Source organism: Diplotaxodon limnothrissa, linkage group LG16 (genome assembly GCF_057381915.1).
Source record: "Diplotaxodon limnothrissa isolate DT_005_m linkage group LG16, D_limnothrissa_male_GT1.1, whole genome shotgun sequence".
Classification (NCBI taxonomy): Eukaryota; Metazoa; Chordata; class Actinopteri; order Cichliformes; family Cichlidae; genus Diplotaxodon; species Diplotaxodon limnothrissa.
Window position 1 is genome coordinate 15722250 of NC_140611.1, and position 21870 is coordinate 15744119.

Here is a 21870-nt window from a genome sequence, read left to right on the forward strand (position 1 = left end):
CACACACACACACACACACACACACACACAGCTGACTGTCTTCTTCTTGACAGTTTAACAGTGTAAGTGCAGTAAAAAAAAAAAAAAGAAATGCTTTGCCAGATCCTGTGTGTGTGCGTGTGTCTGTTCGGTAGTGAGCCAGTACCTTCATGCAAAAACGCATTTGAAAACAAAAAGAGGCCAGGATGTTAGCGGAGCAGGTCTGTGTGCACGTGTGCGTGCGTGCGAGTGTGTGTGAGTTTGGGACAAACAGACCTTTGTCTTTGCTGGCAGTGTTGTCCAGGCAGTTGGCAGAACAGCTAAAAAAGCTGAAGGACCCCACAAAACACCACAATAATACTGGGAACAGAACACACACAGTCACAGAGCTTCACTTCCTCTGCCTACAGTTTCAGGACGTGAACCTCTGAGCTTCTCATCACTATCATGGTTAACCCTCCACCTGCAGCACTGAGGCTGTAGAAAGTAAACCCAAACACCAGAAGAGATGCAGCAGCGTTAAAAGCATGGAGGTACATACTTGTCAGGGCGTAGTTGGGGTTCTCCACCTCCATCCGCTGCAGCTGAGCTGCCAGGTAGACCTGTATATGTAACACAGGAAATAATGCCATTACAAACATTATCTGTGACTGATGGTAATACGGCAGCAGGTTTTCCCCTGCTGATAATGTTTACTTAATATAGAGGTAACTAAGAGTCACTGTGGGAATTTTTTTCCCTTTATGTTTGCATTCTGTCTGATCAATAGAGAAAGGCAGAGCTTCACTGTAACAACAGTATGAGTCACTGCACCTCGAGCTGTGGGCGCAGGTCTGTACCAATACACCTGGAAAAGTAACTAGAGGAGCTGGTTCACCAGCCCTCTCCCCGAGCACCACCAGGGCTGATCAAGACAGGCCATAACTCTGCTTAGCTATGGCTGTGCTTTGGTTGTAAAGTCTATGGCTGTGATACATTATCTTGTAATTTGGGGAAGACAAATTGCTTTGATTTGTTGCAAGTGTGCGGTAAATTTAATTTAAGCTACTCCTTAGTAAGCATCTCCGTCACTGTATCGAAGCAACACAAGTGAAATAGAGTAGAGCTTAGTTACGTGCATAACTTAAACCTCAAACGCAGCTGAAGTTTTAGCAGTAAGCAAGTCTGTAGCCACTACTTTGCCGCTCTCATTGACCACATACTGCCTTAGATTATGCTTGAAAAGAAGGACCGAGCATTGTGAGGTCTCACATTTGCCAACACACAACTTTGTGGACCACAGGAAATCCAATAATGATTCCTTGGGAATGTAAGACTTTCAGCGAGGGAATGCCAACGGGTTTTAAAAAAATTATTTTACACTCAACATCTATACAAGCCACAATTCTGCACAGTGTGAAGATCCTTGGTTCCTTGGTTCAGCGTTCCTCATTAGCACGCACATGGTAACACTGTAGACCAAGTTTTGCACACTAGTATCATGGCTGAACATCTTGTTCTGGTTTTTAGAAACCCCAATAAGAAAAAGCTTACTGCTATTTGGAGAGCTCCAATAAAAACTGGCCTACTGCTAAAAGCCAGAAATAGTATTATGCTCATGCCTACAGAGGTATTAATGATAAAATAAAAAGATAAAACATACCAAAGATTTAAAAAAATATGAATAGGAATCTTTTTTTTAAAAAAAGCCAACGATAACAGTTTGACAGGGATTAAATTGTATTTTTGCACCAAGAAGGTGATTCAAGGAGATATTAGACAAAAACTTGGAATATCTCAAAATGGTCATCTTAAAAAAAAGAGATAACGGGGCAAGAAGAAGTGGCAGAGCTAAAAACTATGTACAGCAGATGAACTGTAGCTGAAAGTCACGTCTTTAAGAAATAAAAAAACTCCAGCAGAGAGAGCGATGCATGATGATTTCCAATTTCAATAAAACACTGCACCGATTTCCCATTTTCCTGGCAAAATGTAAAGAAACGAAGGGTGGCTCAAAACATTTGCACAATACTATGTGTCAAAAAACTTTACGTCCCTGAATATGGCTAGTGTATGACTTAAAAAAAAAAAAAAAAAAAAAAAAAAAACCCTGAAAAATGTGAATGCTTAACGTTTTCTAATAAACCGCAAATATAAAGTAATCATGCAAATAAAGAAGATTTCATTGTTTTTGGAAGTATCTGGTCACGAGAGTATTAAAAAAACATTTAAATTTGGAGCAAAATAAATTTAATTCACGTTAAAGTTATTAAAAATCGTCCTGCATGAGTGAGTGTCAGAAGAATTTGCACCAGACCATCAAGTAGACTGTGAAACATTTCACTGAGTAAGTTGAAAGTTGGATCTGCTTGTGCCATTAAATGCAAAGTCAAGGATCACTGAAGTGACTTGGACGTATCCTCTGTGCTCCTGGTTCTGTGAAAGTGTTTGCAATGTACGGCCAGCGACCTTCTGATCATTCACAAGTGTGCATTATAAAAGTGCTAAACAAACTACAACGATGAACTTAAAAAAAAATCAAAACAAAAACAAATCCATTTCTTTTGCTCTGTCTGTACCTTGATGTCGATGCCTCGCGCCGAGGAGCTGCTGTTGAAGAACCTGGAGGGAATCTTTGAGGACAGGTCGGGTTCTTCTCGACCAAAGCCAAGGTTTAACAGGATTTCCTCAGGATCCTCCTCGTATAGGTCCAGCAGTTCTGACACACTGCGGAGAGACACACGTTAGAGAGAAAGTTCAGAATTAGTCTGAACTTTCTCTCTAACTGCAGAGTGACGACTGCAAATCTGAACCGCTATGAAAACACACAGCCAGCAAGCAGAGTCCTGCTCTTCAACCATTTTACTGAGACCTGAATCCTGACTAGCAGCAGAAGACTAATCCATCCCAGATTTTCACCTCAGGTTTTGCCAACACAACAAGTTGCTATTTGCGTAGAGCAGACAGTGTAAAGTAGTTATGCAAAATAGTGTATTTTATATTGTATTTGGGTGATTCTAACACAGTGATACCTGCATTTAGATGAGGCTGCTGTGGTTTCTTTTTCTACCCGCTGATAACTCAGCGAGATAATCGTCTGCACTGTAAGGTGATGATGCTACTCATCTTCATAATACAGTTTCTATTTTTATGTACTTGTGAAATCGTGAGAAGCCACTATACATCATTTACCACATTTAACACCAGCTAATAACGTCAGCCGCCAGACACGCCTGCTGCTCCGACCTCATCGCCTTATCCTGTCCACTCACCACAACCACAATCATCCTGATAATTTACCCACCACATGTGTTTATAGGTAAAGGATGTGGACAGTAGATATTTCTGATAGAGCAGTGACACTGCAAGCCATTATTACTCCAACCAAAAACAATTAACCTACATTTATTTCAACACTAGAGGTTCCTGATTCTTTACTTTGGCTCACAACTTTTAAAAAGAATTAAATTTAAGTGTCTGCTCATGGCTAGTGCCCAATCAGAATTACCCTGATGGGTCTGGGAGGAGGAGTTGGCCGTCCGATTGGGGTCTGGAATGTGGGGCCTCCCTGCTGCTGCCGAGCCGGGGCAGTCTGCTTCTCCCCACCCCAGGGAAAAGGGTAACACCACCTGGGTCTGGGTGCAGTTCCCCCTCCAGGGGCAAGGGTACCTAGACCCAGGGCTTAGAGTACGCTTGGGGAGTGTGATTGTGTGTACAGCGTCTCTTTATGTCTGTCTCCACGTTGGTTGCGTGTTGAGTAATTGCATATGAGAGCATGAGGGTGGGAATGGATGTTTGTATCTGTGTGTGCCTGTATGTCTGTGTCTATATGTCAGGTTGGGTATCAGACGCCACCTCTCTGGGGACATCTCAGGCCCTCCAAGGTTTGGAGGTCTATCTCCCCCCACCACCACTTCCCCTGCCAGTGGCGGACTCCCTCAGACATCGGTGCGTTGGTGGTTCTTTGTGTCTGGGGATGGGCGTCCAGGTACACACCGGCTCACTCCTTGGCGGCCACTTATCGGGGCCTGGAGCCTGGGGCTCGCTCGGGCCACTTTGGGGGTGGGGTGCCCTCGGCCTGGGGCTCGGTCACTCAGGCACGGCTGGCTGCCGGCGGAGCTCACGGGCGCGTCACTGCAACTCCCCCTGGCTTCTGCTCCACGGCTGCTGAGTGAGCCCTCATCTGGGACTCTCCTCAGCTCTTTCTGGGACAGTGGTGCGGCTGCCCCTCTGTTGGTCTTCCTTGGTCTCTTGTGTTCTGGGGGCCTCTGGATGTCTGGAGTTTCGATCTAGGGAATCTCCTAACTACTGCTCGACATCCAAGGAATTTAAAATAAGATGGTTTTTGGACAAAAACTCTTGCACTCCTCTTGAATAGATAACACTTCCTCTTAGAAATACACCCTGACTTTGACCTTTATGGACAGTAATTTTGTTTGGCTACAAATGAAAAACCTGAAGTACCAGACTGTTTCTTAAAGTTCACCATCGGGACACTTCTTCTGAGAAACTAGTTTGAGAAATGCTGTCACTTCATTACTTGGCAGACGATTGGATGAACCATCCGTTTATCACCATCTACCATGGGCAAACTTCAACTAATCAGGTCATCAATTCACAGGATGCCGAGCGTGCAAAAGAGGACATGCTACCATATAGTTACAGCAGTGCAGCTGCCTATGTACTTAGAATATTACAAGATTTATTTACATTTAATTTATTTATTACTGCACTTAGGTGGTAATAAATAAATAAATTCATTGGCATGTGATTGGATGAAGCATCTGGCTAAAATAAATGCATAACTGCAGTCGCACTGGCTAGGTGCTTATTGGTCAGACTTACGTTTAACTAACAGCACAACTTAAAACCTTGCAATGCAGATACTCTACTGATTAAAATCTTCAACTCCCTTGCAAGGTAAACTAAAGAGTTCTCTGGTTTGAGATTTAATATCAGCATCTCTGAGAGTTACTTTCTGCAGATCCCTGCACAAATCTGAGTGAGAAGTGAGCAAATGAACTGACCTGGACACGGTGCTGCTTTTCCCAGATCCTGTGGAGTTCATACTCTTTCCTTTCTCTTTATATTGGCTCCTTTTCTGATCCGCCACAAGATCAAAACTGCATATGAAGCATTAACATACAGAGAGGCATTAAATCACGCACGTGCATGTGAGAGAAGGGAGAATCTAAAGCTGTTTTTAAACATGAACTCTGGAAAACATCAGGAGAATCAAATCAAATCAAATGATTCACCACATCTGCTGCTTTACATGTTTCACATGTGTTCTCAACACTTGAAATAAACTGGTTTATGCAAGCTGCATGAGTCAAGCATGCAGGAGGCAGGGCACAGGACCACTGCTGCTTACTGTGAATTCATAGTAAGCATTCAATTACTTACTCTTTTCCTCACATGGGTGAAATTATGCATTTCATGGACTCTGACAGAGCTGGATGAGACATTAAATGGCCTTTCTCGTGCCAACTCTTTAGTACAGAGTCCATCTACGTCAGGTAATGTCTAGAAAAGCTTCAGGCTTAATGCACCAACCAGCTGCCACTTTATTTACTGAATGTAGAGAGTAAAACAAATGAACTCACCAGGCTTTGGTTTGAGGATAGTTGGCTGCAAAAGAAGAACATGAAAATATTAAGTATACATCCAAATACAGAATGCTGAGCAGCATTACTGTGTCACTGCTCTGTGCCTTTAATCAATAATCTATCAGAAACTTTCCCCCTGACCAAATCAACATAACGAAAAACACAGAACAGGACAAAAAGGAAACCATAAAGTCCCAATAAATCAGCTATATAAACAAGTTTTGACTTGACCACAATCCCAGGGGACTAGAGGTTGGACAAAACTAGCCTTAAAAATGAAGAGAAAAAAAAGAAAAAGAAAAAAGGAGTCAGGATGTGAAAGTCATAAATAAAATGAAAACACTGCATTAAAAATGGCAACAACCAAACAACAGCACATTAAAACGCACCATCAGAACATTTAAGAAACAAAACAAAACAAAAAAAGCATGACATGAGTGCACTTAAACCAAACAGCAAACCAGGGGAATATATGTGGATCTTTCAAAAGGATGACGTATTGTCAACAACAGGGCGGTACTTAATGTGGGTGGCTGATTTTTTTTTTTCCTGGAGTCTGGCAGCAGCAAGTGGGAAATATTTTGGTTTTAAAGGCGAGAGTAGGCGACTACGAGGAGTTAACGGGAGGATGATGCAAGTCACCTTGAGGCGGATTATGGCATTAGAAGCCTCTTTAGAGCTGCTCTGCAAAGAACAAACAGCTGCACTGGTTACCAAAGAAATACATGACTGATGTAATATGATCTGGAATTTTACTAAGCCAATACAGGAGTGATGTCTTGTCTTTTCTTTGTAGCAGCTGCATCTTGGACAAATACTAGTCAAGAAGGGGTGTAATGAGACAACTAAGTACAGGGAGCTGTCGAGTAGTCTAGTCAAGAGGTGATAAAACAAATACTGGATGAGTCATTGTGAGATAAAACTGGTTTTAATTAAGCTAAAATTCCTAAGCTGATAAAAGCTATCATTCACAGAGACCGCTAATTTGAAGAAGACATTAAAGAAAAAGATTTTTGTGTTCGTCGTGAGTAGAAGAGGAACCTTTTAAAAGGTTAGTAACTAAGCTGATTTCACTTTTGCCCGAGTTTAGCTGAAATATGTCTTTGAATATGACAACATTTGGACGGTCAAAGAGGTTCTTCAGTGAACAAACTGTTTCCACAGACTTCAGGGGAAGTAAAATTACACTTGGGGGTTGCCATATAAATTGGGGGCATCACGTAAAAAATGGTTTCCTATTGTAACAGAAGATTCCCTCTCTCTGTCCCTCAGACAGAAAGACGACAACTTTAAATTTTAGGCTCTGCAAGAAGACTTTACTCTTTAATGTGACACACAAACCTGAATAGAAAGAAAGCAGGCACTGTACATCCTGACTACAGCAACCACTACAGACAAAAATAAAAAAAACCTTTAGATAGGAGAACAAGTTTTTCTAAGACCTTTTCCAATAGGCCGTTACAACAACGTACAACAGTTATTAAGAAGGTTCAAGATGACATTTTTTTAATGAGATGCACAGCTGAATGCTTGAAACTAAATAATCAAGCAACTATTAATTATAGATTAAAAAGGATAGGAACAGTGAGTGGAACTTCAGTACAGGATACTAGTTCAGTTGGTTGAACTTGCTCGCCATTAGCCTCTCCTTTACAATTCTGTCAACCATTTGCTATAAATCTCCCAGAAAATGTAAAGGCTAAGGTCTTCCTCAAGGTCTTTTTAAAATCACCGAGAAGGACAAAAAATAAAAATCTGTGACCATGTCTTAAGAAACGAACACTAGCCTTAATCTATACCTAGCTACAGCAGAGAATATCTGCCAAGTTTTTATTTCGTAACACTTCAAAATAAAAAACTGCTTTTGCCCAACTTGGTCGGAATCAAACCAGCTGTCCTAAAAACGTTGAAGTTTAATTAATGTGCCGTTTACCACGGTTTGCTTGTACTGAGCGCTGATGTAGGTAAACTTTCATTTTGTCAAGCAACTTTAAAAAAAACGTCATCACTTGCTGCAGGTCTGACTGCTTTTTTTTTTTTCTTCCATTTAACAAGAACTTGCTGAGACATGTCGCCGTCTGTGTGAGAGCGTCTTTCTATTCCAGCTCATTTCAGATGAACTTCTTGGAATCAACAATGTTTTTCTTCTCTAACAGACCGCTGGATTAAAGCAGCCAAACGTGACAACAGTGACATCCACACGCTAATTCACCGATTCAGTTCCACACCATTCACCCCGAACTATTTAATTCACTAATTCACTTCTATCCCATTCACCCCTTAGCACTTTAATCCCTTCCTATCCTGTCCTCCTAATGTTAAACAGCATAAGAGCCAATTAGGATCTGTCCATACCTGACATCTGGAAAATCCTCCACAGAGGACATCAGCTACTCCTGTCAAATATCACTCTCAACATAATTAAGGCACATACTGTCAGGATATAACATGAAGCAGACAGAGACACTCAGACTAAAGAATCCTAATGTCACCTCTGTATAAACACAGACAGCTTATACAAAATCAAATGGTGAACACAGGCAGGCTGAGTCCTTGATGCTCAGGAAATGTTTAGTGACGCTAAACTAAATATCCTTAGACATGAAATATTTGATGCAGGTATTTTTAGTCAAATATGCATTTCCCATTTCCCAAATGTTTTATGAATTTGGTAATTTAATCAACCAAATCCTTCAAACTCATGCTAGCGTAACATTTTGAAAGTTTCACATTTGTGAAAGTGAATAGCTGCACAAACAACTGAGATTTTACTTTTAAAGACATGAGCCAATCGGTGGGAGGAGCTTATCAGGTTGGAATGTGTCACAAAAATTATCTTCAAAGAGTTCAGACTCGACCAATCCAAAGTCAGAAAGGCTGTGTGCAAACAAAAGAAAGTGTCATTAGCCTCCACAGGAGTGGTTGACTGATAAAACTCTCTTCCTGTGCAACACAGGGCAACTTCTGAGGGTTTTCAGAGTCCAGCATCAGGAGCGTAATGAAAAAAATGCCAGGCATGGCTGGCCTGAGAAAACTAAGCTGCTGCTCTACAAAAACATTGCTGCTTGATGCCTTTGACTAAAGATCACATTAGAAAGCCAGAAGGCTGCAAAAACAATGCTTTGATGAGTGAGAAGAATGAATAGACTGTTTTGGTTTAACTGAGAAGCATTATGGAGAATGTAAAGGATACATGAACTGTTATTTATATAGTGCTTTTTTTACTGTGACTGAGCATGCATATTTTCACCCATTAACACACTCATACCAGCACCTTTTATCGATCACACTTGGGAGCGCTGCACAAAGCAGGGATCAAGCCATGGAGGTGGTAGCATCATCGTTTCGGTCCATTTTGGCACATCTGGGCCAGAACAGTTTGTGATCTTTGAACAACAAATTCTGACTTACTCCAGTAATTGCTAAAGAAACTTTTCGAGCTTGGTCCATGACTAGAATCTCAAGACAGGATGGGTCAAGCAGCTTAATAACAATGTAAAAACAAAAGTCATCAAGGGTCCAAAAAGAATAAATATCACATTTCAAAATGACCAGGTCCTAATCCTAAGCTGACAGAAGGGTTGTCGAATAGCCTGAAGTTCAACCCCCACCCTTGATACGCTATATTAGGTCATTTTCCTCAATAAATAAAACAACCAGATTTCACTGAGTGGTACAAATTGTCCTATTTGGACATCAGTGCTCAGAAAACTAAATTGATGGTTGTGGATTTTACAGAGAATTTTACGATTACCTGCCTTCAATGGAAAAAAGATGAGGCTACTGAGTTTGTGCAGCACTATAAGTGATAACAAGCTGACCTTTGAGTTTCAGGTGGAAGCCATGTGTAGAAAAGCTTACCAGCACAAGTGTACTTTTATCACAAGCTTTGAGGTTTCCATGTCAGCAGCACGTTTATGAGAAAGTTTTATTGAATCTGTTCTTACATTCTCATTTATTAGCTAGCACGGGCCACTGAACCTCAACAGCAAAAGCAGGCTGCAAAGTACTGTCTAATATGGAGAGACAGTCTAATATGTAGGAAAGTAGGACATGCGCGCCTTTATGACCTTCCTCATCTGTACAAAGTTAGGACTCTGAAGAAGACCCAGTCAGTTCTGGTTGATCCTAGCCACCACTTGTCTAAGATGTTCAAGTAGCTTCCATCTGGCCGGATACAGTATATCAACATGCAGGACAGACTATGCAAACTCGGTTGTTGTCTTTTTTGTGTATTTGTTGTGCGCTTTCTGCTGATACAAGGTAAAAACTTGTAGAATTAACCAATTAACACCTATTCAGCGCCAGATTCCCCCAACTGATCTCCGACACACACACACACACCATACATGACATTTCAACAGAAAGTCATTACAGGCTATTGTTCAGTTGGTAACATATACACTCTGCCGTCTTTACAAGATCACAAATATGATGAACACGCACACTCAGTCATGCGTGCAGCGTGTTCCCACACCTCTGCCACTGTTGACTTTTCCTTCAAGAAGAAACAAGACTGGAATGAAGATGATGAGGTATCACAAGATACTCTGTTGATTTAAGCACCGTTTTGTCAGACCTTCATCCTTCATTTAAAACACATGATCAAAAGACACGTGGGTCAAAATAAATAGTTTTATCTATATTCATTATTATTAAATAAAAAAGAAATGTCAAAAAGTCAACTGCCTTTCTCTTCTATGGGACTCCTTAGGAAGCTCTATGGGATATGCAGTCCTGTGAAAAGCAACGTTTTCCCAGGACTATACAGTCCTGTAAAAACACCAAATTACACTCAATGATTAAATAAATTGCTGTGGAAATTTTTTTGGCTGACTCTTCTTCACTGCATTGCTTCGATTAATTGATGTTTGTTGGCATTTCATTTGATTTTGACTGGGCCACTGCAAGACTAGATTTCCTGCTGTGCTTTAGCTTTTCACGCTTTAGCCGTCTCACATTTGACTCTTTAATCCTTTGGTATACAAAGGAGTACAGTTGACTCAATGACTGCAACATGCCCAGATTCTTTGGTTGAAAGTCCAAATCATCACATTTCCACCACCATGCTTGACAGTTAGTATGATATGTTGTGTTTGGTTTACATTTAACATTATAGCCATACATTTCCACTTTGGTCTCATCTGTCCAAAGGACATTGTTCCAGAAGTCTTGTAGTTTGTTAAGATGCAGCTTTCCAAACCTAAACTGTGCTGCCGTGTTCTTTTTAAAGAGAAGAGGCCAAGCCAACTTGTTCCTTCTTAGAAATTTCACAGTCATGATGTCAATTAAGATTTAACATGCCAATAGGTTGCAACACTCTGCTAACACAACCTCTGAATAACTTCTGCTTTTACAGAGGTGCTCACATTTGCTGATGATCAACTAATCGAATGTATCTGAGTAGCAGCACCTGGCTCCTACTTACCTCTTATTTCCTATAGAAGCATAATGGTGCACTTAGTTTTTTCAGAAAGTTTTTTTTTTCAGTTCTCTACAATGCGCTTTGTAATAGTTTGCAGATCGTTATAGGTCATTGTTTATCCTTCTAAAAGTTGGTTTTGGACTACTGAAGTTTGTATCCAAATTTCTCTCATGACCAAGCACAAAATAACTCATACTATGTTGATGACACTACACTTTACCTCCATTTAGTTTCCTTACACAGACTTTCCACTGACAGATCCGTAATGGGAAAAAAACCAAACCTCCCACACACACTAGATAAAACTCTCAATGGACATAGACCGTGTCTATGTATTTGTGGCTTGTACACTACACAATGCAACACATTACATGATGACTGCATGACCCAAAAATTGATTCCATTGAACTAACTGAAAGTGTTGGGATAACTAGAGGGTGTTCAAAATATCAACTATTCACTTCTCAGCTCAGTAGTGATTTAGGAGCGAGATGCAACAAATCTGTTCCTGACTACAACTCATCCAAATCTAAATAACCTGGTGTCCGCTGCCTCTGTGTATGGAGTCACAGAAAACTGAGAACTAAATCCAGTTCATAAAGCCTCTAAAGACAACTATGTCATTTAGCAAAGTACTACAATTCAGAAGCTTTGTTTTTAGGCTTTGGTATCATAGATTTGAGGTGCTTTTGCCTGTCCAAATAATAGTAAACCAGATCAGACCAGAGCAACCCTTAGTGGTAATATGAGTAATTCAACTCAGGATTACGCAATTTCCTAATCAGCAGTAATCCAAGCCAGGGAATCTGGAAGCATATATCGATTTTTCCTGAAGTGACCAATGATAACTTCACATAACATTTTATAAAAGCTTTTGTAATGTTTTTTTTTCCACAGAAGTCAAAAATGAACCACAGATGTGGTTAGAACAGAATCCAGTTTCCATCAGGTCAGAGTCAAGAACTACAGGGAGATAACAGGAAAAAAAACAACAAAAACAAAAACACAACAACTTTATTTAAACACTCCAGGAAACCAGAAGGATTTTTTCCTGGACCCTTGGCAGGCTAGCCAATGTAGGACTTCATATTATTGAACAGTAACTATGACCATTAGGATTCTGTTTGCATTAGAATTATACAAAATAAATATATTCCTGGCAACAGAAGTTTGACATCAGTCTTGATTAGTTTTCTTAACTTATGGACCATTAAGGTTTTGCGTTGGGGGCAGCTCTGCTATTATCAGCTTTCAAACTCGGGCGGAGAACACGTTACCAAAATGTCAGTGTTTCTATTTTTAATATGCCATTTAAATCAGGATTCAATTACACAATTAGCAGAAAATGGAGGGAAACCGTTAACAATGAGAAGAAATTGTAAATCTTGCGAACTGACCTTCAGCCCCCAGTGAAAGGTCATCTTCAAAGCTGCAGCCGTTCTTCAGAGGCCCTGTTCTCACACACACACACACACACACACACACACACGGCGTGAAATGCCGTCAGTGACAACAGTGCTAAACGAAAACAAATTCAGATTTGATAGTTGTAATGACGCGGCAAATATATTCTGATGCAATAAAGTCTAGAGAGTAGAGGAGCTGTCGCCATCACAAGTTTGACGTTCTCACTGTGCTGCACATAAACAACAAAAATATGGATTACCTCTGCTTGGAGAAGCACTCTGGTCATCTAGAGAGGCTCCAAGGGGAGTTCTGGAAAACAGAGAGATGATGAGTGAAATAAACTGAACACGCACACAAAATCCAACATCAGCCACCAGTTAGGTGTGCTGCGATTAACATGCACTAAAAAGGAAATAAGAAAGTAGCATGATGTATCGATCCACATGCTCTCTCTCTATTGGTAGTCTGTGTGTAGATTTGTACTGTGTGGCTGAAGCCACCTACCCTTAGACTACATCGTAGTAAATTCAAGACAAATCCAAGGTTAAATACCCATCTCACAAATATCCTAGATAACTGATAATAATGCTGTATGCCTTTGTATAGCAAGATATTTCCTAACTTGACCGAGCGAACTGGCTGCTTGTCTGAGGCTGAGTGCCAACTTTAAGATCTCTCAAGTCAGTAGTAGTCAGTAGTCTGGGTAACCCAGACTAACTGGCAGTCAAATAAAGGCCAATATTTCCAGTCTAAGTCAGGTCAAGATACTTATTCTGGTCAATCACATCCTATACCAATTATTCTAGGGTAAATTCTGGTTTTAGAAGCTTTCGCGGTTGTACTGACAAGACTAGTTGCTCCAGGCTAACTGGCTGACAGATTAGGCTAGTTGACAGTAGTACTGAGGTAGCGGGTCTGAGCTGCTGTCTGCAGCAGGATGCTGGAGAGACTGTGCTGTTACACAACCTGCAGCTTTTATCAATGGCACAAGTTCATGGCACCAAATAAAACACACACACACACACACACACACACACACACACACGGACAATTGTGTAATAGTGCGCAGTCGCAGTGTTTACTATTCCTCCCACTTGCCAAAATCAGCCATGTTGGCCCCAAGTCCCTACCCTGCGACTGTAGCTATAGTAACCTGCTTGCCATGGTGCCGTGTCATGCTGTAGACGTTTCTGAGTGACAGCGGTTAAAACTGTGCTTGTGTGATAACAATGTTGACTCAGCAGGAGGAACCCCTCCTCTGTTTGCTCTTTCTTTTTCTGCTTTTCTTTCCGTCTTCTGTCAGCTTCTTCCTGCATCTTTCTCTCCTTACTCCACTTCAGCCGCTCTGTGCACCCTATCTCTGGGCGTGGGTCTGCTGTCTTTGTCTGTGTTTGTTCCCTGTGGTTCTGTGTGTTCTATGTCTAGGCGTTGGCTGCGCTTCGGCGCTACGTCAGCAGCTGATAAAAACACCTTTAAACACACACCTCTAGACATCAGGAAACCATATCAATAACCCACCAAGCGACAAAACCAGTTAGCAAGCGTTTAACTCATGAGTCAGGCTCTAAAAGACCATAGCTCCAGCTGTTCATATTTACATTAATGACTATGTTAATCTTTCTGTACCCTCACACTGATTGTCTTATCCTTTTGATTGTAGTTAATTATTTCAGCAAAGCTTTTATCTCAAGCATCTTAGATGCACTTTATTAAAGTGCTCAAATGCCCATTTCCCAATCTTTGATTCTAAAATAATATTAAGACATATTTGTGTTCTTTAATATAGTGACAAAAACTAGGGTGATTCCCATTCCCATTTAAATAATCCCATAATCAAACAACCCTCAGCACTCATTAACTTAATTTTACTGTAATGCATGGCCTAATTAAATTCAGTAATTATCAGTCATATTTTGACTTGCATTCAAATTCATAATTCATGTATTTTTACTGTAAGTACAGGCATGAAAAAGCTTTGTGAACTATCCAGAACTTGCAAAAGTTAACAGCATGTCATGTCCGAGCCTTCAGCGTCCCATATGTGGGTCTTTTTACCTGGCTAAATCACCATGGGAACTTGGTGAGCACACAATCTGTTTGGGGATTGTTTTAGTTACAATATCCTTTAAGTGCAATACAAATGCTGTGCGGAAGGAAAACATTTTATATGTGGTCAAATGTAGCCCAGCTGTATATTTAGAGCAGCACAAACTGCATCGTCACTGGAATTTTCTTGCATTCAGATTGTTATGTTTGGTGCTAATCAGCTGCCAGGTATCTTATACAGATTGTGATAAGAACATACAGAAAAATATCTATTCAGTCAGTAAATTAATCTCACTTTCATTGGGCAACAAACCAAAAGTGATTTCCACGTTTCTGTTACTGTTTAAACATCCTTTAATTCTGAATAACCTTTAATGTGCCTGCAGTTTAAAGTTTCAGCGCTCAGATACGCAGAATCAATCCCCCTTTCAAGTAAGTGTGCAAACACACTTAAGCAGATAGCCTGGGTTAACAAAGAAAGTTGATAACCACCATCTTACTCGTAATCGCCAACTGAGGTTTTAGGTTTTGTCAAGCCAGCTAACGCAAAGAAAGCCCAGCTAATGTTGAACTTTCTTCATAGCATGCCCCTCAAAACTAGATTAGCACAGATGCACAGTTACTTTTAACCAGTCGAAGTGTCTGTACAGGTGAAGTTGTTTGTAGGAAAAATTAACAATGATAACGGCAATAAAACACAATCCAGTTTATATATAATGGAAACATTTCCAATAATTTTTCCTGCAATGCCCCACTTCAGAAGCAGAAGAAAAAGCTCATAATGCCATAATTTTAATAAATCATTAACAATAAAAAAAAAAAATACAAGTGCAATTTTAGTCAAACAAAGCTTGGAAAAAAATATCCACAATCTCTTGTTTATTTTCCCTAAAAATAAGAAAGAAAATGCTGTTTTTCTAAGCCTTTCAGCTTCAGGAAGTTACAGCACACAGTTCGGTTAGCTGACCACAGCATGAGCCAAAAAGACCAAAAACTGCAAAGCACTCTGTTCTCCAATGTTTGCCTTTTCTCTTGTTTTGTATATATTCCTTTTGATTGCATCCATTTCTCTTATTTGTTATTTATTCCTGCTCTCTTGCCATTTATATTTTATTCCTGCACAGTTGAAGGAATTAAATTTCTTTGTAAATGTGCAATGACAATAAGGGGCTTTTCTATTCTATTCTATTCTATAGTGTATGTCCAAGGGACTCAAAGTGTTTTTCTAAAAAGAACTCACTACAACAAAAACGGAGAAGAGCACATTTTGGTCATTATGAACAAAAATGTGAATAACATAATAAAGGACCTGTGGGATATGATACAAAGCAAACCTATTTTTTTTAAACTTCTTGCTTAAAAACATTCATTTTAAACTGGCATCATTAAATTATTGGACTGAATCATCTAGCATGTGTGCACTGCTTTAGCACGTGAGACATTTACTGAAAACAGGATATTTAATCAGGTGGTGAATGAATACTGTACCTGCAGTCATTCAGCCAGCTGGCGATCTTGTTGTTAGGAACTTGTCCTAGTAGAAAGAAACGAGTATGTTAAAGCAATAAAACAGCGCGTGCTGTACTGTGCAGTGATTACAACATGCTATAAAACTATTATCGTGGTGCCAGACATCAGGATATGTCAACATTACAGTAATTTGGTCTGCAGTTTGTGTTTCCACTGTTTTAGATGTAAGTGGTCCACGTCCAACTTTTCTTCACAATGCTCTGACCACAAATAATGATTCATTTTATGGTTTCCCTAACTTTACATTTTACATGTATAATGATTAAATGTCACATTATTTTAAATGTGGGCAAAAGTGCATAAAAAGTAATCCCTGTGGCCCAAAACTTTGGTGCTTTACACTCTAAATAATATGTTTTGCTGTGTTTGTTTTTTTGCAATAAGAAGGCAATCAGGCTTTTTTATATGCCTGTAAAGTGATTTGATGGTTACACTTATTAGGGCTACAAACCAAAACCTGTGAAACACAACACACACCCGACAATACTTACTGAATGAGAATTCATTTCACTTTGATCTTCTGACAAATTAAAGTGATCTCCACGTCTCCTTTAGACTGTAGGACAGTAACGTGTTTAAATGTATCCAGTTAAAAGCTGCAAAAAGACCTTGAATCCAACAGAAATCTATGGATAGAAGTCTTTGGGAAAAGTCTTTGGCTTTCTATCCTGACCTCTGCAGACGTTATTCCTGCTTTTTTCCGGCTCAGTCACATTTTGTGTCATCTCGAATAAGAATTTGGGTTTAATCTGTAACTCTCAGTCACACCATGTTTTAGAACAGAGGCTTATCTATAACCTTTTCTATTTCAAAGGTTCATAAACAAATAAAAGCATATCATTAAGTCAGCAAATGTAAAACCTTGGATACACGGGTATTTTAGGTAAAGTATTTAGCAAAAGAGGCTAAACAGTTAAGTTCAACTAACCCTGTGCTGTGGGTCCCTGTGTGTTCCCATTACTCTGGCTCTGCTGGGGCTCCTGGGGACCAAAGAGGTGTTCTGAGTTTGAATCTTGCCAGACGGATTCTCTGGTTTTGGCCCAGGCCTGACGCCTTGATGTGGGATCTACGGATCAATCAAGCATACCGTCTGTCAACATGATGGCTATTAAAAGGTTGTTAAACCAGAATTACTCACAAATGTGCGTGAACGGTTCTATAACTATATTTTCAAATTGTCAACAGTACCACATTTGTAAGAGTGTAACGGAGTCTCTGAATGCAAAGTAAGACTTGCAAATGTGTCCAGTAATCTGAAAATCTGCTTTCAAAATCAGTGTGTGTTATCAGATGACATATTTGTAAATATGTCTAGATTTTCAGCACACTTTTTATCCATTTATTTTAGCATTTTGTTCAACTACTAAGTGATCCCCTTAACTAATTAGTTCAAATGTTTATTTATTTTGGAGGTAAGATAAAAAAAAATTTATTCACCTCTTCTAACCAATTTGAAATGATTTATTATTATTGCTTGTTATTTCAAGCGTTTAATTGATAGTCCAGTATTTCAGCTGCTTTCCCCATTATTACAGTATATTCATTCTGAATCTAAAGAAAGGTGACGCACCTAGACCAGCACTGACTTCCATTGCCAGAGCTCCACTCTCCATTTCTCTGGTTGGTTTGATGCGGTCAGTCAAAGAAGACTGACGACTTTACAGCAACATCAGCAAAAGACAACATTCACCTGCAAACACAGAAGAACACTTTTATATTTAATATGCACTTAACTCGTTCACTGCCATTGACGTCTATAGATGTCAATTACGTTTTCAATGGGAGGGGCTAGAATACAACCTCGGGCAGCTTGTCAGTGAACATCAGACTGCTTGAAATGTATTTTTCACAAAAAGCTCGTTTTCTCCCTTTTTTTGGTCAAAACAGGCATTTTTGGTGGAACCCACCCCTCTTCTACAGCTGATTACTAAAGAACGGAAAATGGTAGAAACAAGCTTTTTTTTTTGGATGGAAGAAGAGAGTCTGTTCTTCATTTTGGTAGGTTCAGCGTTTATGTGATCATAACACACAGTTTTCTGTGGCTCTTCAAAAATGAGTAAAAATGCTCAAAAACCCTGGCAGTGAATGAGTTAAAACATGAATACGAATCGTTGAAAACAAAGCAACTATATAAAGAAAAGATGAATGATGTTAGTAGATAAAGGATCTGAATCACTAGTACAACTATCACTTTTGGACAGTATAAAGCACGTGTACACACAGATACTAATCCTGATTTGGTGTCAATAGGAAACAAGGGACAAGTCTCAGCAAACATCTACATCTATAAAACTAAATGGCATCATTACATCACAAAATTTGTTGTAAACTCCTAGCACGTAGCAAACAACGGTGTAGTTTAACAACAATTCTTACCTTTACTGGTTACATTTGGTCTTTGTGACTGAAATGTTAAAACTCTTATGCAAACACAAGTGACTTTGCATCTTTACTTTAATGTGCTTCCTGATAATTACTATTTGTGCAGTAAAGACCAGTTCTGGAGGAGTAAAGTTGCTTTGTAGTTAGATGAGAAGAAGAGAAGTGGCCTTTATTATTGATGAACAAGTTATCCACACTGAGACCAGCTGAGCTGAGACACACACCCACACACGCACACGTCTAAGCAGCAGAGATGCAGTGCTGACGCAGTGCAATAGTGCACTTTTTTTTTACTCCAAGAGAGAAAATATAATATTCACAGTTAGCTTAATTGGTTGAAACTGAGTTTTCAGGGTATTAACTTTGGTTAAGAAAGAAAAAATGAGAAGTTAAAGCTGTTATCATGATATTTAGGGCCCATGCAAAAATCTACTGTCAGGGTTCACCAAAGAAGTGTAGTGTCAGTTCTGCTGACACAGGGCAAACTAATGTGATGATTCATGTGCAAAAATGTACCCAGAGGTGTAAAAAGTTCTTTGGGTGATCTACTGACTCTCTTTCAAAAATGATGAGGGACTGAGGGATTGAGTTACTTCCTAACAAAAATGATACAGTATGAAGAGAAATGAGAGGACACTGAAAAAGAATCAATATGATTTTCTATAAGGGAAATTGCAGGGACAGGGATTGCAGGAAATGGTGAGGACTGAGATTCCATCAGAGCACAGAATTTACCCAGAGCAGCTCCTCTGCACTTAATAGCCAACGCATACAAAGTGTAGAAGAACACCAGACGTTATTTGCCATGGGAGCCCAAGTCGTTTGTCTGTTAATCAAGGTAAGTTACTGCGCTAGGATGTGTAAATGGGTGCATCCGTCTGTTTTTTCCTGCAAGCAGTGTGAGGCTGCTTGTATTTATTAAAGTCTGACACACTAACACAATCAAATTAACAGCTGCATTTTGACAGACATTTGAATATGGTATACAGTGGGGCAAAAAAGTATTTAGTCAGCCACCGATTGTCATCATTTTAGGTGGGGGAAATTGCACAGAGGTCAGTAATTTGCACCAGAGGTACACTTCAACTGTGAGAGACAGAATGTGAAAAAAAAAAAAATCCATGAATCCACATGGTAGGATTTGTAAAGAATTTATTCGTAAATCAGGGTGGAAAATAAGTATTTGGTCAATAACAAAAATACAACTCAATACTTTGTAACATAACCTTTGTTGGCAATAACAGAGGTCAAACGTTTACTATAGGTCTTTACCAGGTTTGCACACACAGTAGCTGGTATTTTGGCCCATTCCTCCATGCAGATCTTTTCGAGAGCAGTGATGTTTTGGGGCTGTCGCCGAGCAACACGTACTTTCAACTCCCGCCACAGATTTTCTATGGGGTTGAGGTCTGGAGACTGGCTAGGCCACTCCAGGACTTTCAAATGCTTCTTACGGAGCCACTCCTTTGTTGCCCGGGCAGTGTGTTTTGGATCATTGTCATGTTGGAAGACTCAGCCTCGTTTCATCTTCAAAGTTCTCACTGATGGAAGGAGGTTTTGGCTCAAAATCTCACGATACATGGCCCCATTCATTCTGTCCTTAACACGGATCAGTCGTCCTGTCCCCTTGGCAGAAAAACAGCCCCATAGCATGATGTTTCCACCCCCATGCCTCACAGTAGGTATGGTGTTCTTGGGATGCAACTCAATATTCTTCTTCCTCCAAACACGACGAGTTGAGTTTATACCAAAAAGTTCTACTTTGGTTTCATCTGACCACATGACATTCTCCCAATCCTCTGCTGTATCATCCATGTGCTCTCTGGCAAACTTCAGACGGGCCTGGACATGCACTGGCTTCAGCAGCGGAACACGTCTGGCACTGCGGGATTTGATTCCCTGCCGTTGTAGTGTGTTACTGATGGTGACCTTTGTTACTTTGGTCCCAGCTCTCTGCAGGTCATTCACCAGGTCCCCCCGTGTGGTTCTGGGATCTTTGCTCACCGTTCTCATGATCATTTTGACCCCACGGGATGAGATCTTGCGTGGAGCCCCAGATCGAGGGAGATTATCAGTGGTCTTGTATGTCTTCCATTTTCTGATGATTGCTCCCACAGTTGATTTTTTCACACCAAGCAGCTTGCCTATTGTAGATTCACTCTTCCCAGTCTGGTGCAGGTCTACAATACTTTTCCTGGTGTCCTTCGAAAGCTCTTTGGTCTTGGCCATGGCGGAGTTTGGAGTCTGACTGTTTGAGGCTGTGGACAGTAGGGGTGCAACGATATTCGTATCGATATTGAACCGTTCGATACAGTGCTTTCGGTTCGGTACGCATATGTATCGAACAATACAACATTTGTAATTTATTTGATCAACTTTCCTTCTGACGATGCTGTCTGTGTTGAGCGCTCAGTGAATCTGCGTTTGACTACTCCGCCTAGGCTGCACTGTCGAGCGCAGATCCACTGAGCGCTCAACACAGACAGCATAGTCAGAAGGAAGAGCACAGGGCAAGCTAGCAAGACAGAAGTTAAGCTCTCCAGATCTGGCGTTTGGAATTATTTTGGTTTTCATGTGACGTATGACCCTGAAGGTAAGCGAGTCATGGACTAAAGTAAAACAGTATGTTGGATGTGCCATGCAATGCTCAATTACATGGGTGGGAGCTAGTGTGTTAGCGCAGTTAGCTCGTTAACGTGTTGGCCGTCTAGCCCCATGCACGGGGCGATCGGCGGTAGCTCGTTAACGGAGATTTGCCGTGTTGTGGCGTTAAGGTCATTTCAACGAGATTAACCTGAAAGCACTAGTGGGAACACAACGAATATGACTGCACATTTACGCCGACATCATCCTAGTGCAAAGACAAAAACAACAAGCATGCTACTAACTTTAGCCGAGTCATTTAGACAGCTGTTAGCACATGATTCTCCTTATATATGTTTAATATGCTGCTGAGAATATAGCCCAGAAGAAGCGGATAGTATAGCTTTTATTTTGGAAAGAGACATTTCTCTGTAATAAACTCTCTTTTCCAAAGATGAGTGATTCCTCAATCAGATACAGGGCTTGCAATATCGCTAGCCCGACGTCCTGGGGCTAGCGATTTTTTTCAGTCGGGCTACCAAAATCTATCTCTTCCCTGCCCGTCGGGCTATTGTAGGAAGGAAAAATATATGTCAATGCTTTTGCATTCTTTCAGAAATGTAGCTGGGTAATTATGTCATTGGCATCGGTGAGCCACTGTCAATATGTGACATATTGCAATCGCGTTTGAATTTGCGCTTGTTTTTTTGCTTTCACTTTGCAATCGTGCGAACTGTGTATAGAGAGCGACAGCACTGATCTGTGAGTGATGATCATTTGTGCACCAATTCCTCTGACATCGTCTTATTAATCGTTAGCTTACTATGCAAACATGACAAGTGAAATCTCCCGCAGCAAGCTTAAACATGTGAGAGGTTGATCGCGCAGAGAATCACTGAGCTTATGTGAGTGCGTAAAAGCAGGAGGATA

At 40.4% G+C, this 21870-nt stretch overlaps 1 protein-coding gene across 4 annotated transcripts in view; it reads right to left on the minus strand.

Moving 5' to 3' along the window:
* Window positions 1–21870, minus strand: part of itprid2 (ITPR interacting domain containing 2) — a 53829-nt gene that overhangs the window by 22975 nt on the left and 8984 nt on the right. For all 4 annotated transcript variants that reach the window (XM_085373854.1, XM_085373852.1, XM_085373853.1 and 1 more), the window contains exons 2-10: window positions 17546–17665; window positions 16904–17041; window positions 15934–15979; window positions 12659–12708; window positions 12390–12443; window positions 5565–5589; window positions 4986–5081; window positions 2538–2685; window positions 521–581 (exon numbers count right to left, since the gene is read on the minus strand). In XM_085373854.1, the coding sequence (XP_085229980.1) occupies window positions 521–581; window positions 2538–2685; window positions 4986–5081; window positions 5565–5589; window positions 12390–12443; window positions 12659–12708; window positions 15934–15979; window positions 16904–17041; window positions 17546–17588 (661 nt within the window). In that variant the 5' untranslated portion in view covers window positions 17589–17665. The remainder of the gene's footprint in view (window positions 1–520; window positions 582–2537; window positions 2686–4985; window positions 5082–5564; window positions 5590–12389; window positions 12444–12658; window positions 12709–15933; window positions 15980–16903; window positions 17042–17545; window positions 17666–21870) is intronic.